At 48.3% G+C, this 16,626-nt stretch overlaps 1 protein-coding gene across 1 annotated transcript; it reads left to right on the forward strand.

Annotated features, from left to right (window-relative positions):
- The first annotated feature begins 4,612 nt into the window (after nucleotides 1-4,612).
- On the forward strand, nucleotides 4,613-14,285 carry LOC140206168 (EH domain-containing protein 2-like). The gene is made up of 2 exons (XM_072274428.1): nucleotides 4,613-4,809; nucleotides 8,224-14,285. The coding sequence occupies exons 1-2, from the start codon at nucleotides 4,660-4,662 to the stop codon at nucleotides 8,758-8,760; spliced, it is 687 nt and encodes a 228-aa protein (XP_072130529.1). The 5' UTR covers nucleotides 4,613-4,659; the 3' UTR covers nucleotides 8,761-14,285.
- The last annotated feature ends 2,341 nt before the right edge of the window (nucleotides 14,286-16,626 follow it).

The following is a 16,626-nucleotide window of genomic DNA, read 5'->3' on the forward strand; positions in this document are numbered from 1 at the left end:
TGCTCTATGAGTCTAGCCCCCGCTAAGGGGTGTGAACACCACCCACTGGCCCACGGGACTGAACCCACAGGTTCTCCAAGTGAACCATGTGGCTACTTGAGTTTCCTCCCATAGTCCAAAGATGTATGGGAGAGTGGGTCAACTGGTCATTGTGAATTGTCTTGTGGTCAGGCCAGGGTTAAATAGGTGGGCTGCTGGGCAGTGCGGGTCATTGGACTGGGAGGGCCTGTATCTCTAAATAAATAGATTAATCCATAGTTCAGAGTAAACATTATCAGAGTACCCATCTGTCATCATATGCAACCCCGAGATTCATTTTCTTGTGGGCGTACTCAATAAAGCCGTAGAATAATTACCATAACAAAAGACTGCACGAATTGGAGCGTTCAACCAGTGTGAAAAAAACAACAAATTGTGCAAATACAAGAACAAAGAAATAATAATAATAAATAAATCAACAATAAATATGGAGAATATGAGATGAAGAGGCCTTGAAAGTGAGTCCATTGTTATGGAAACATTTCAATGACGGGGCAAGTGAATTTGAGTGAAGTTATCTCCTTTGCTTCAAGAGCCAACTGTTCCTGAACCTGGTGATGTGAGTCCTAAGGCTCTTGTACCTTCTACCTGATGGCAGCAGTGAGAGGAGAGCACGGCCTGGGTGGTGGGGATTCCTGATGATGGATGCTTCCTATGACAGCGTTTCACGTAGATGCGCTCAAAGGTACAGAGAGCTTTACCTGTGATGGTCTGGGACAAATCTACTTTTTGTAGGATTTTCCATTCAAGGCATTGGTGTTTTTATACCAGGCTATGATGCAGCCAATCAATATACTGTCAACTACACATCTATAGAAGTTTGTCAAAGTTTTAGATGTCATGCTGGAAATTCACAAACTCCTAAGGAAGCAGAGGCATTGCTGTGCGTTCTTCATAATTGAACATTCATGCTGGGCCCAGCACCCTACCTGAGGCTGCTGGCTCCTCTTTGAGGTGGGTTTTCCTGGACCACTCCTGGTGTGGGTGACCCAGGGCTCGGTCTAAATCATCTCCTTCCTCACCTCTGAGACTTCATGGAAAAGGAAAAACAGTTTGCAAACAGCAGTGAGCTGTTTGCTCCTGGGGCTTTAATCCAGCTGCAGCTTTCACAGATCGGCAGATCTCCCACATTTTTGTCCAGCTGCCAGGAATGTAATCCAAGGCAAGTTTGGGCATCCTTTTGACAAGACTGCATTATCTCACAGGCACTCACACATCACAAACATGTTCATGCTTTCCTGGTGAAATGCCGGTAAACAACAAATCAATCTGAGCCAGGGGTGGGGACAAGATCAGGCGGTGCCAGGCACAGCCTTTGACCTGAAGAACAGTAGTTCAAACATTAATCACAGACCGCCGTAAAAAACCCAATCTGGAACTCCAGAGCAGTTCTGAGGGAGAGTCACACTGTGGGAGGGGTGGTAGTGAGGGAGGGTCACACTGTGGGAGGGGTGGTAGTGAGGGAGGGTCACACTGTGGGAGGGGTGGTACTGAGGGAGGGTCACACTGTTGGAGGGGTGGTACTGAGGGAGGGTCACACAGTGGGAGGGGTGGCAGTGAGGGAGGGTCACACTGTGGGAGGGGTGGTACTGAGGGAGGGTCACACTGTGGGCGGGGTGGTACTGAGGGAGGGTCACACTGTTGGAGGGGTAGTACTGAGGGAGGGTCACACAGTGGGAGGGGTGGCAGTGAGGGAGGGTCACACTGTGGGAGGGGTGGTACTGAGGGAGGGTCACACTGTGGGAGGGGTGGTACTGAGGGAGGGTCACACAGTGGGAGGGGTGGCAGTGAGGGAGGGTCACACTGTGGGAGGGGTGGTACTGAGGGAGGGTCACATTGTGGGAGGAGTGGTACTGAGGGAAGGTCACACTGTCAGAGGTGCCATCTTCTAGCTGAAGAGACTGAAGGGACTGGGTGGGGAAAAGGAATGGGGAAGCAGCAGGGCAAGCACGAGGGAGGAAGAAAGGTGTGGGACTGAAAAGAGAAGAGTGTAAAAGAGAGAACAAGAGGGATAAGGGAGAGAGAGAGAGAGAGAGAGAGAGACTATTTCCCCAGAATCTTGCAGCCATTGTTTTTTCTTAAAGCTCCAGAAATTTAAAATATGGCCAGGAAATGGGAGTTCCCCTGTCATAGATTGAGGGTACTTTGAAGCCATCCCTGGCCCCTGGCTCAGGCTGATGCTATGCCTCTGCTGCTGTCAAGAGCGGATGCTTCCTGGAAGCTCCTGTGCTGATTGATACCACTTGGCTTTTGTTACCTTGCTGCTCAAACTCACCAGAACTGGACGTGTATGTGGATCTTCCTGCTGCCAGCTGGAGAAGATTGCACCATGCCTCGATTTTGTTAAATTCTTGATGTCTTTACAGCAACGAAGGTGATTCATCGCTTGGCATGGGCTGGTAATTCTCCCTCTGCATCAGGCTGCTCCCATTCCCCTCCACCTGCTGCTAATTGATGTTTTATATATATAAATAAAACTATAAATTACAGTAAGAAGTATATATAAAAATTAAGTGAATTAGTGCAAAAAGAGAGGAGAGAAAAAGGAAAACAATACAAGGTAGTGTTACAGTCGACTGTACCTCTTCCTAGAGATGCTGCCTGGCCTGCTGTGTTCACCAGCAATTTTGATGTGTGTTGCTTGAATTTCCAGCATCTGCAGAATTCCTTGTGTTTACGTTGACAAGGTTGTGTTCATGGGTTCAGTGTCCATTCGGAAATCTGATGGCGGAGGGGAAGAAGCCGTTCCTGAATCATTGAGTGTGTGTCTTCAGGCTCCTGTATCTCCTTCCTGATGGTAACAGTGAGAAGAGGGCATGTCTTGGGTGATGGGGGTCCTCAATGATGGATACCGCCTTTTTGAGGCATCAGCTTTTGAAGGTGTCCTCGATGCTGGGACCCATGATGGAGCTGACTGAGTTTACAACTTGCTGCAGCAGCTTTTTCCGATCCTGTGCCCTGCCCTGCTCCCCCGTACCAGACAGTCATGCCACCAGTTAGAATGCTCGATCCATGACTGCAATTCTTCTTGGCCACAGGGTCTCATGACCCAGGAAATCACTCTGCTCGCCATCTATGCCAGCTATTAAAACAAAATCTTCAAGCCATCTGAAACATTTCCTTTCCCCCCCACCCCCAGCAGTTAATCTGATCAACCATTCTAGTCACTGCTCTGCAGATACTTTAAACCACTTCTTATCATGTTCTTTACATTGTAAATACATGCTGGTAATTATATATTTATGCAGATTTTATTCCATATCTACACTTCTAACTATATCTTCTTAATCTAATTCTTTATTCTCTACAATTGTTTAATGTTTTTGTTGCATGTCACACCAGTGAAACTGGAGAGATATGTGGGAGGGAAGGGTTAAATTGATTTTAGAGTAGGTTAAAAGGTCAGCACAACATTGTGGGCCGAAGGGCCTGTACTGTGCTGTAATTTTCTATGTTCTAACACACGACAGCAAATCTAATCATCATCACCATTATTATGTGCCATGTTGTATGATGTGGGCGATCACGGTCTTTCCATGACCATGATTGTTCTTGGCATATTTTTCCACAAAAGTGGTTTGCCATTGCCGCCTTCTGGGCAGTGTCTTTACAAGGTGGGTGACCCCAGCCATTATCAATACTCTTCAGAGATTGTCTGCCTGGTGTCAGTGGTCACATAACCGGACTTGTGATCTGCACCGGCTGCTCATACGACCATCCCATGGCTTCACATGACCCTGATGGGGAGGGTGTGGCAGGGGGGCTAAACAGGTGCTACACCTTGCCCAACAGTGATCTGCAGACTAGCGGAGGGAAGAAGCACCTTATACCTCCTTTGGCAGAGACCTATTTCCTCCCCGCCACCTAATTCATGTAACTATATCTGGCAAATAAAGTTGATCCTTGAAGATTCATAACACATTTTGCAGTAACAGAAACTTTGTGAGTTCGGACATTATCTTCTTAACCTTCTCTGTTCTTCTGGAACAGACCCAGCTCCTCTGGCTGTGCAGACCGTGGAGCTGCCGTCTCTCAGGGCGCAGGTTCGATCTTTAGTTCTCGCACTGTCCTTGTGAAGTCTGCACGTACCCCCTTTGACCCTACGTCTTTCTCCACTTGCCCGTACCTCTGGTTATCGGTCATTGTGAGTGTCGGTTCATCGGGTGTCCGCTGCTCACCCCTCGGTCTCGCTCCTGCAGACACATCGGTTTGTAAATTGCGTCCAGTTCAATACACTTGTTAATAGTCTACCGCTGAGAACCAAGCTTCTAAGGATTCTCTTGATTTCTTGCTTTGTGCTTCAGCCAGGATCTTTATAGTTTCCCAAATGAACTTGTGACCTTCTGGGGCTTTGCGTGCTGAGATGATTGACAGAGGACCGGGTCTTCTTACGGCTAGCTGATGTTCACGTAGTCTCGTGGGTAGTTTTCTCCCCATCTGTCCTACGTCGTGTGTGAGGCAGTCTCCACTTCGGACCAGTACATTATGTTTGTTATTATTTGTGGGGGTAACCTCTCAGGTGCGACCGACCAGGGTGATGTGTGTCAAGAGCTGTTGGGCAGCAACGCATTCAGCCTCTCTCTCTCTCTCTCTCTCTGCCCGCAGGTCCATGCCTATATCATGAGCTACCTGAAGAAGGAGATGCCGTCTGTGTTCGGGAAGGAAAATAAGAAGAAGCAGTTGATTTCGAAACTGGGGCATATATTCGCCAAGATCCAGTTGGAGCATCACATCTCTCCAGGAGACTTTCCAGACTGCACAAAAATGCAGGTGAGTGCAATTCGGCCACACCAAACCTACCTACTGCCCGTTACGCCACTAGCATTTAGGGCAGCAATGAAGGTCCTCTGTCTCTGGCGGTGTTCAGGGCTTCCTTCATCATGCCAGTAGCTTCCTCTCAGTTTTCACTCCTGTCAGTCACACAAGTCTCAGCTGCAGGCTCACAAATACCATCACACTCAGATATAGAAGGATTCTTCATTGCTGTTTTTGCAACAGTTTTGTTTTACCAGCCAGGGTTGTTCGCCCTGAGCTGAACCTCCAAACCTGGAGGACCAGTTGGACCACTCTTGGTCTGACCTCCACCCTTTGACCTGTTTGGCATGGGTGACCCTACCAAGAGCCAAAGCATAAAGCCCTGACTCCAGCCAACATAGCTCCCAAACCCTAAGACAAGGTTGTGATCCCCTGGTCATCTTGGAGGCACCACACCAGAGCTCAGCTTTACGTCACACGTACATCGAAACGTACAGTGAAATGCGTAGCTTGTGCGTTTGACCAACACAGCCCGAGGATTTGCTGGGGGGAAGCCCACACGTCACTAACGCTGAACTGTGTCGGATCGATGGTGAGAACGTAGTGAGAATACGTGCGGCCGGTTGTCCATACAGCGAATCGACTGGGCCTCCTACGTGCGGAGGGCTCTCACTCTCTTCTCTGTGCAGTTTTCCTAGTGTCGGCAGGCCCAGTTCATTGCTCCCACACTGTAAGGTGCCCAGTGTGTCACTCAACCAAAACGTTTAACTATACTACTCGGTTCTCACTCTTGCTCCACGCACACGTAACAAACCCTAACCCATACGCCCTTGGAATGTGGGAGGAAACCGGAGCACCCGGAGGAAACCCGACACGGTCACGCGGAGAACGTACCAACCCCTTATAGACATCGACAGGATTTGAGCCCTGATCGGTGGACCACTGGCGTTCTAAAGCAATGCACTAACCCCTAAGCTACCGTGCCACGTGAAATGTCTGCAGACAACTCACAGCAACATCAAATCGTACATGGAACACTGAGGCCATTTGGGCCATCATGCCTGTGCTGGTCCATTAGTGTCAAATTTGTCCCAGCGCCCCTGCTCTTTGCCCACAGGTTCATAACCTATTGCGCCCATTTTGGCATTTCTCTACTGCCCTTTCGAACACATTCTTTGCACATTCCACACCGACTTCCCTTCAAGCAGCAGTGCGATGTTGGTGCTGGGGAAGGGTGACAGACAGCCTCAACTCCGCTATTCAGATTATTGCTGAGGTCTGGGTAAAGGTTCAATGGTGGTGGAGATGATTTCATCCCAGTACATCCACCTGGCCCTCTCCCCACTCCTTCTCCCAGCAACAAGCGACTTGCTGGGAGATCTCAGTAGCTCGAACAGCATCTTTGGTAGGTCAGGGAATGTCATTTTGGGCAAAGGTTTTGACTGGAAACATTGACAATTCCTTTTCTCCCACAGTTGCTGCTTGACCACCCCCCCCCCCCCCCGAGTTCTTCCGGCCAATTGTTTTTGTTGCGTCTCCAGTCTCTCCTGTGTCTCCAGTCTCTTCCCCCAGTGATCGCCACCTTGCCTCTGAAAGTTCCTGTTGAGTCTGTGTCCACTGTCCATCCCAGTCTGCCCCAGATGCCAGCAACCCACAGGATGAATGTGATAGTCTCCTTCCTCCAACTCAGTCCATGCCCTCTAATTACTGACCCTAGTAGCTTCTTAATTTCTATGATTTTGTCCACCTCTATAGAGCAGCAGGTGGTGGGGTGGAGATACGTAGCTACCAAAGGAGGTGTAAGGTGCTCCTTCCCTCCTCTAGCCTGCAGGTCACCCTTGGGCAAGGTGTAGCACCTGCTTAGTCCCCCCTCCTCTTCTCCCCGCCCCGATCACGTGAAGACATGGTCGGAGGTGGTGGATGCTGGTATGAGCTGCTGGTGCATATCACATCCTGGTTATGCAACCACTGACGAGACAGACAACCTATGAAGGGTATTGATAGTGGCTGGGGTCACCAGTCTTGTAAAGACACTGCCCAGAAGAAGGCAATGGCAAACAAGTTCTATAGGAAAATTTGCCAAGAACAATCATGGTCATGGATAAGACCATGATCGCCCAAATCATACGACACGGCACAGAATGAATAAACTGCAGAACGCGTGAGTTTCCTCCGGGTGCTCTGGTTTCCTCCCACAGTCCAAAGACGTGACGGTTAGTAGGTTAACTGGTCATTGTAAATTGTCCCGTGATTAGGTCAAGATTAAATCGGGGGATTGCTGGGTGGTGCAGTTCATTGGGATGGAAGGGCCTGTTTTGTGCTTTGTCTCTAATAAATAAATAAATACCCATCCCTCCTCTGAGAAGAACAACCCCAGCTTCTTCAGTCTCTCCACAGAACCCCTTCCCATCCCAGACAACGGCTTTGGGGTGGCACGTTAGCACAACACTTTACAGTACCAGTGACCCAGGTTCAATTCCTGCCCAGGCCTATAAAGAGTTTTGTCCATTTTCCCCGTGTTAGGAGGTTAACTGGTCATCGTCAATTGACCTGTGATAAGGCTGGGGCTCAATGGGGGATCACTGGGCGCGGCGTGGGTGGCCTGAGGTGCCTATTCTGCACTACATCTCAATAAATAAATAATGTTATGCCCCCTTATATTAGCCATTTCCACCCTGGGGAAAAGTCTCTGGCTGTCCACTCTATCTGCCTCGTACCATCTTGTACGCCTTTATCGAGTCACCTCTCATCCTCCTTCGCTCCAAAGAGAAGAGCCCCAGCTCACCCAACCTACCCTCACGAGACATGCTCTGTAAACCAGGCATTTTCCTGGCAAATCTCCTCTGCACTCTCTGTAAGACCCTTAAGATTTGCCATTGCCCAACACTGGCCCTAAATAGCAACTTTACTGACCTCTGGAATTCCCTCCCCAATAGGACTATAAGAATCGTTCTTTGTTTATTTTCCGGGAAAGCCAGCTTATCCAAAGAACAGGAGTAGGAGAGTTGGTCCCTCCATCCTTCCTTTCCCTTTTCCTGCTGTAATTTTATCTGATTAAACTAGTCAAACTTCCGTTAGCTTCTAAACAGAACGCTCAGCGATGAAGCCTGTTCTTGTGTAGACGATTCTGTAGACCCAGTACCCTTTAGATACAGAAATTCCTCTGTATCTCATTTCTCTCCACCCCTCTCTCTTTCTCACTTCAAGATGCTGTTCAAAATGGTCTTTTTTGACCAAGAATTTGCCACTGGCTCTCCAGTGTCTTTGCGTCGCTCATTGAAGGTTTCTATGAAGCAGAGCGGGGTGATACTCTTCCTTGCAGGAACTCGAGAAGTAAAAACTTTCTTGATGTGACAGTACCTCTTCGGTAGTAATGGGTTTGGGGTGCTGGTCAAGTTTGGATCTGACCTAACATGTCTTCCCCAACAGGAGCAGCTGATGGTCCATGATTTCACCAAGTTCCCCTCGCTCAAGCCCAAGATGATGGAGTCACTAGATGACATGATGACGTATGAGATTGCCAAGCTGATGCCTCTGGTGAGGCAGGAGGAGCTGGGGATGCCGGAACAGATGGTGCACGGTGGAGCATTTGACGGGACCTCCAACGGACCCTTCATCGAAGGGATCGGGGACGGGGTCTACGAGTTGACGGACGAAGACGAGTGGGTCGTCACGAAGGACAAGCCGAAGTATGATGAGATCTTCTACAACCTGTCGCCCACCGACGGGAAGATCAATGGAGTGAAGGCCAAGAACTGGATGATCACCACCAAGCTGCCAAACTCCGTCCTCGGCAAGATCTGGAAACTCTCTGATGTTGATAAGGATGGGATGCTGGATGACGAGGAGTTTGCCTTGGCCAGCCACCTCATTGAGGTCAAGCTGGATGGCCACGGGCTGCCCAATGAGTTGCCAGGTTACCTGGTCCCCCCATCCAAGAGGAGGCAGGTGGGATCAGCTGAGTAACCTCCGCACAGGAAACACTTGGGGGTCTTCTGCTTGATGAGTGTATTACTGGTTGCTGCAGGCTAAGGGAAGGGCGAAGGTGATTGGCCTTTGTGGAAGCAGGTGACTGATAAACAGATCCTCGGGCTTATTCTGGATCCGTGTTGATTCCAGACTGTCTCCAGGATCATGGGTTCCCTTTGCAAAGCTACACACTGTTGTTTAAAACCCCATTCGTGCATCAAGCGAAGGCTCTGGTGTAAGGTGGGTAAGGGGTTAAGGGTGCCCTCACCCCCACAGCCCAGAGACCATTTCCACAGCTCCCTCCCGCATTTTGCTTGGCCGCTCCTCTGCACTTTATCACGGATACACTTGTGGCCCCAAAGTTCTTTTGCACATTTCTAATTGATTCTGGTTCCTGAGAGCCTTCCACAAGCCATCTTAGCCCTGACTCTGCTGTGTAGATCAGTCACTGAGGTTGCCTCGAGGGAATTTACAAACCAAGGTGTCCATTGGTTTGCCTCCCGTCAACCCGGTAACTGAGAGGGTCTTGGCCTCCCACACCAAACTGGGATCGTGTTCCTTGTTGTGTGTGACGCCGGCTCTCAGCAATTCTCGCCTAGTGTTGCTGCAGTGGCTTAGCCTGAAGTGGAGGCCGAGGTTAAACATCAACACAAACTCAGAATTCTGCTGCAAATCCTGAAACTGATACATAAAGCATTGAGAAAGCAGCAAGTCAGGCCTGCACAGGCACCTCCCAGTCCCCACCCAGCTAACAGGAGTCACCCACTACTCGTTCCCAACCCATCACCTGCAGCCTATTAAACACAGCACTCATCCACGGTCCTTGTCCACCCATCGAACCAGCCAGCCTCAACCAGTTACTCCTAACCTTCAGTTACCTTGTTGCCTTGTCGTGTTTAAGTATCCCTTCTCTCTTGTTTTGGCTTTGCTATTTTGCAGTTAATTATTAAAGCGATCGCTCACCGCTGAATCATGTCCGCTGCTCTGTGTTTGGGTCAAGCCTCCTCTGCATTTCCTGACACAGTGTGTGTCCAACACCAAGAGAGTTGACGTTTCAGACCAGTGACTGCTCTATCAGAGTGACACACACACACACACACACACACACACACACACACACACACACACACACACACACACATATACACACACACACACACATACACACACACACACACATACACAGACACACACACACACACATACACAGACACACACACACACACACACACACATCTATGAGGGAAATGGACAGTTGACATCTCGGGTCAAAGGTCAAGCTATTTTGTCAGGACTGGCTCGAAATGTCGACCACCTTGACCCACTGAATTCTTCCTTGGCTTTGTGTGTTGTCCCATGTTCTGGCATCTACGCTCTCTGGTGTTCCCGCCTCTGTCAGAACTCTCTAAGGAAGGGCCATCACCCTGAAATGTCAATTCCCTCTCCCTCCTCAGATGCTGCCCAACCTGATGAGTTCTCCAATATCCACTGTTAGTTCACTGCTGCACCTTGAATTCTCCAACCTCTCCTTTCTCCAAAGCTGAAGACCTGGCTAATTTGACCCTCGGCTGTGGTTCTGCCCTGACGTCCTCACAGTCTGTTCTCCACCCACCCCGTGTAAGCAGAAAAGAGTATATTCTTTCCCAAGCATCTAGCACTAACTTACTTAAACTGCCCATTACGTTTAGGGCAGCAATGAAGGTCCTCCATCTCTGGTGGTGTTCAGGGCTTCCTTCATCATGTCAGCAGCTTCCTCTCTGTTTTCACTACTGTCAGTCATGCAAGTCCCGGGTGGAGACTCAGGAATACCATCACACTCAGAAGCACAAGGATTCTTCATTGTTGTTTCCATAACAGTTCTGTTTTACCAGTCAGGTTGTTAGCCCTGAGACTAGAGAGCCGGTGGATCACCCTTCGACTGGCCTCTACCCTTTGACCTGTTTGGCATGGGTGACCCTACCAAGAACCAAGGCATAAAGCCCTGACACCAGCCAATGTATCTCTCCAGGTCAGTCCAGCCTAAAGTGCTGCGTTATGTTCGTGTATATCAAGGTTCGAAGTTGGAGATTTCATGTCTTGCCCATGTGCATGCTCGTCTGTCAGTGTAGAGGTTTTAAGAATTTCCACTGCTGGTTTTGGTTGAGATCATCAGGACTTTACCCTCGAGGGTAGTATGTAGTGAAGAGTGAGGGAACACCAACCTGCTTTCATAAACCCTACGGCCATGAGTCGTGGTGGAGATGATGTTCACAGTGAACAAAGTCAGTGCATCCACTGGCTTCTCCAGTGTGACATCACACATCATCACTGCTTGGTACGGATTATAGAGAGAGGGTCAGAGGCCTTCTGTCGGTCGGGGTTGACCATGGATGTTGCGACCCAGCTGTCTAAATAACACGTAAGCCAGGGCTGTACGATGGCAGGCCGTTGCCCACGCAGCAAGCCCCCCCTCTCCACACAGCTGATGATCCAAAGGAATGGCAGACACCGATAAGCCCCATCTGTCCAAAGCAACTGGTTTTAAGGCACCAGTAATCCGCCTTTGCCTCTACTCCTGTCAGTAGAAATGGTTCTGCTGGGCTTAGTGGCTAAACCACATTTGAAGGCCAGGAGCTGCACTTGGTTGTCAGAGGCTATTTGAGGTGCACACCATTGGGAGCATTTAGTAAGTAGTGGGAGCTGGTCCCCATTACCAGCCCCCAGCTATAATAACCTTAAAGAACCATACTGTAGAACGTAGATCAATACAACACAATACAGGCCCTTTAGCTTACAATGTTGTGCCAACTATTTATGCTACTCCAAGAGCCAATCTAACCCTTCCCTTCCATTTTTCTATCATCCATGTGTCTATCTACAAGTTTCTTAACTGTCCCTAATGTATCTGCCTTTACCACCACCCCTGGCAGGGTGTTCCACACACCCACCACTCTCTGTGTAAAAAAAAACTACCTCCGACAACTCCCCCTATACTTTCCTCCAAACACCTTCAAATTATCCCCCCTTGTAGTAGCCATTTCTGCCCTGGGAAAAAGTCTCTGGCTACCCACTCTACCCATGCCTCATACACCTCTATTGAGTCAGCTCTCAGCCTTCTACACTCCAAAGGGAAAAGCCCGAGGTCACTCAACCTATCCTCATAAGTCATGCTCTCTGATCCAGGCAGCATCCTGGAAAATCTCCTCTGTACTCTCTCTCAAAAGCTTCCATATCCTTCCTATAATGGGGCAACCAGAATTGAACACAATGCTCCAAGTGTGGTCTATCTAGAGTTTTATTGAGCTAACCAGGGATTTAGAGAGTTGCAACATTACCTCTTGAATTCAGTACCCTGACTAATGAAGGCCAACACACCACATGCCTTCTTAATCTTACATTGCCTTGAGTGTTAAGCTTTTGGACCTCCTGTCTTTAATTGGAAGAGGTGGTTTCCATTTCCTCACCCCTGCCACTTTCTCCCAAACCCTTTTATTATCTCTGGGACCAGCAGTTCTCCCAGCTGGGGCAGGATCTGAGCCGTACAATTCCCCACAGTTATCGATGTTCTAGTAAGCAGCAAATGGACACATCCAACAAGAGTCATCTTGGGAATGAAAAGGTTAACACATGAAGAGCGTTTGATGGGTTTGGACGTATATTTGCTGGAGTTTAGAAGAAAGCAGTGGAATTTCATTGAAACCTATGGAACATAGTGTGGAAGTGGAGAGGATGTTTGCTGTAGTGAGGGAGTCTCGGATCAGAGGGCACAGCCTGAGAATACAAGAATTTCCCTTCAGAACAGAGATGAGGAGGAATTTCTTTTACTACAGGGTGATGAATCTATGGAATTCATTCCGCAGGTGGCTGTGGAAGCCAAATCATTGAGTATGTTTAAAGCAGATGTTAATAGATTCTTGATTAGTCAGGATGTTAAAGGTTACATGGAGAAGGTGGGAGAATGGGGTTGAGAGAGATACTAAATCAGCCATGGTGGAATGGCAGAGCAGACTCAATGGGCTGAATGGCCTAATTCTGCTCCTATGTCTTATTTATCGGGGTCACCACCTCCACATGGACCAGCCTCCCATTGTCCTTTTCCTCACTGGCCCACCATTGGTTGCCTGAGGCTCCATGCCACCCCACCTCCCAGGCTTCTACCATTGGCTCCTCTACAGCCAACTGGAAAACCAGCTTCCTTCATCATTATCCAATTATACGACAGCTGTCATTTTATGCTGTTTTCCATTTGTTTCCCCAAATATATTTTACTAGTAACTTTCAAACTAATGAATATTTTAAAAGCCCCAATAAATGTTCTGCAGTCTTAGCTCCTGACTGTGATTACTCCCAGACTGCCATCAAATCAATGCCAACCAAAAAAATTAACTCTTGGTCTGAAGCCTGTAGTCCACAGCTCAGCAGCTTCCCACCTGGGTTCCTTTAATGTATTGAATGGGCTTCTCCAACACTTTCTCAGTCTGTGAGCCCCAGATCTGCCTGGAATAATGGGAAATCCTTACACACCTGTTCCCCTGCCCCTCACTCGTCCAGCACTCACATTAAATCTCTGCTCCCTGCACAGGAGTTGTGAACTCCCAGAGAGCAGGTCGGTTCAGTGGGGAGTTTCAAATGGTTCAGTTTAATCTCAGGGAATGTATACGGTATGCACCCTGAAATTCTTACTCCTTGCAGACATCCACGAAACAAAAAAAAAACAAAGAATGAATGACAGAAACATCAGAACCCCAAAGGACCGCTCCCCGCACACAAGTAGCATCAAAGCTCCCCTTCCCCTCCTCCCACTTGAACCCAGCAAAAGCACTGACCCCCCCACTCCATGCAAGCAATAGCAAGAGCCCCCCAAAAGAGTCCTAGATCTCATTCATCAAAAACTACACTCCACAAACCAACACCAGAATCCCAGACAAGCTCTCTCTCTCCCTCATCAGAGAGGGGTCGCTCCTGCAACAACAAGAGCAGAGGCCAGCAGCCCACTGTTCCAATGTTCCAATCTTCCGCATCCCTTCTCCGGACCCCTGCCCGCCGCCAGCCCCAGGATTTAAGGAGAATGATGAGTGAAATGTAAATAGTAAATGTTGTGCCAAGCAGTCCGACTACTCTTCCCCTTCCCTGGCCCATCAGCCCTACCGGGACGTAGGCTGCCGACAAGCAGCTCACCGGCGTCCTCTGTGCTGGGCCAAAAGAAGACTTCAGCTTTCGCCACATGACTTCATCTGTCTTCCAGGCGAAGATCCTTCCTCTCGCAGGAGAGGAGGTCTTCGGAGCTTCTGTCGGCAGTGCTGTAGTCCCACTGTTAGGGAGCGCTAATGTTTAACGGTCCAGTTTATCTTATAGTCAGTAAAGTATATTTCACTGAGTAATGGCAACATTTCACCCACTGTGCACAGGATGATGAACACTTGCTCTGCCTTTGTGTTATAAGATTTTTTACTCATTGGATATTCTGCCTGATCTGATTTATAGTTTTATTACAATGTATCTTACATAATTGGATTCTGAAATAAAACAAGCCTTGTTCAACAGCTCTGCGCTCACTGCACTTTTTTTTCCACATAGAACAGTACAACAGGATCAGAGGTTGAGAGGGTCAGCAACTTTAAATTCCTGAGTGTTGCTATTTCAGAGGACCTGTCCCGGACCCAGCTCGTAAATGCAATTGTGAAGAATGCACGCTAGCGCCCCTGCTTCCTGAGGAGTCGACGTAGATTCGGCGTGACATCTAAAACTTTGACAAACTTCTATAGGTGTGTAGTGGAGAGTGTACTGAATAGTTGCATTGTCGTCTGGGTATGGAAACACCAATGCCCTTGAACAGAAAATCCTACAAAAAGTAGTGGATATGGTCAAGTACATGCAGGGTAAAGACAACAATGTTGCAGGAAAGAAACATCAGGGACCCCCTCCAAGCAGGACAGGCTCTCTTCTCACTGCTGCCATCAGGAAGAAGGTACAGGAGCCTCAGGGTCACACCACCAGGTTCAGAAAACAATTACTACCCCTCAGCCATCAGGCTCTTGAACCAGTGGGGATAACTTCACTCCACTTACCCCATCATTGAAGTGTTTCCACAACCTATGGACTCACTTTTGAGGACTCTTCATCTCATGTTCTTGATGCTTATTGCTTATTTATTTATTACATCTTTGAATGGAAAAAAGGTAGGTGGGTTCAGCCCAGCCCATCACGGATAAAGCCCTCCCAACCATTGAGCACACCTACACGAAACGCTGTCACTGGAAAGCGGCACCCATCGCCAGAGATCCCCACTACCCAGGCCATGCTCTCTTCTTGCTGCTGCCATCAGTTACAAAGTACTGAAGTCTCAGGACTCACACCACAGGGTCCATCAACAACTGCTACCCCTCAGCCATCCGGCCGGCTCCTGAGCAGAGGGGCAACTACACTCACTTGCCCATCCATTGAGATGTTCCCACAACCAATGAGCTCACTTTAAGGACTCTTTATCTCATTATCTCATGTTCTTGTTCTTTATTGCTATTTATTTATATTTGCATTTGCACAGTTTCTGTCTTCTGCACTCTGGTTGATCTTTCATTGATCCCGTTACAGTTACTGTTCTATAGATTTATTGAGTATGCCCACAGGAAAATTAATCTCACTGTTGTTTATGGTGACATATATGAACTATGATAACAAAATGTATTTTGAACTTTGTAGCACAAAACAGGAGCTATGGCCATGATGGTGTGTTCTTCTTCTTAAGCCCAACACACTTACCGGGCGATGGCAGCTCACCAGAGACCTCTGTCCTGGGCCTCAGTCTTTCATGTTATCCCCAGGTGTAGACCATCTTCTTGGTGTACCCTTCCTCTCCCAGGAATGAGATCTTCGGAGCTTCTCTTGGTGTTTCTGTAGCTCCAGAATTTTACGGGATGGGTTTGCTAGCCCTATGCCCAACCCTCCTCCGTTCACAGTTGGGCTTGGGACCATCTATGACAGAGTTTCCTGATGTTGTGACAACCTTTTAATCTTCTCTAAGATCGATCTAACCCTTCTCCGGCCACATAGCTCTCCAGAGCAACACACACAAAATGCTGGAGGAACTCAGCAGATCAGGCAACATCTATGGAAATGAATAAACAGAATTAGAATCAGGATTAATATCACCGGCATTTGTCATGAAATTTGTTGTTATGCAGCAGCTGTTGTGCCATATTTAAAAAAACAGAATTAAGTAATTATATATGTGGAAGCATTGGAAAGGGTACAGAGGAGATTTACCAGGATGCTGCCTGGTTTAGAGAAACATAGAAACATAGAAAATAGGTGCAGGAGTAGGCCATTTGGCCCTTCGAGCCTGCACCGCCATTTATTATGATCATGGCTGATCATCCAACTCAGAACACCGCCCCAGCCTTCCCTCCATACCCCCTGATCCCCGTAGCCACAAGGGCCATATCTAACTCTCTCTTAAGTATAGCCAATGAACTGGCCTCCACTGTTTCCTGTGGCAGAGAATTCCACAGATTCACCACTCTCTGTGTGAAGAAGTTTTTCCTAATCTCGGTCCTAAAAGGCTTCCCCTTTATCCTCAAACTGTGACCCCTTGTTCTGGACTTCCCCAACATCGGGAACAATCTTCCTGCATCTAGCCTGTCCAATCCCTTTAGGATTTTATACGTTTCAATCAGATCCCCCCTCAATCTTCTAAATTCCAACGAGTACAAGCCCAGTTCATCCAGTCTTTCTTCATATGAAAGTCCTGCCATCCCAGAAATCAATCTGGTGAACCTTCTTTGTACTCCCTCTATGGCAAGGAAGTCTTTCCTCAGATTAGGGGACCAAAACTGCACACAATACCCCAGGTGTGGTCTCACCAAGGCCTTGTACAACTGCAGTAGT

This window comes from Mobula birostris, chromosome 12, assembly GCF_030028105.1.
Source record: "Mobula birostris isolate sMobBir1 chromosome 12, sMobBir1.hap1, whole genome shotgun sequence".
Lineage (NCBI taxonomy): Eukaryota > Metazoa > Chordata > Chondrichthyes > Myliobatiformes > Myliobatidae > Mobula > Mobula birostris.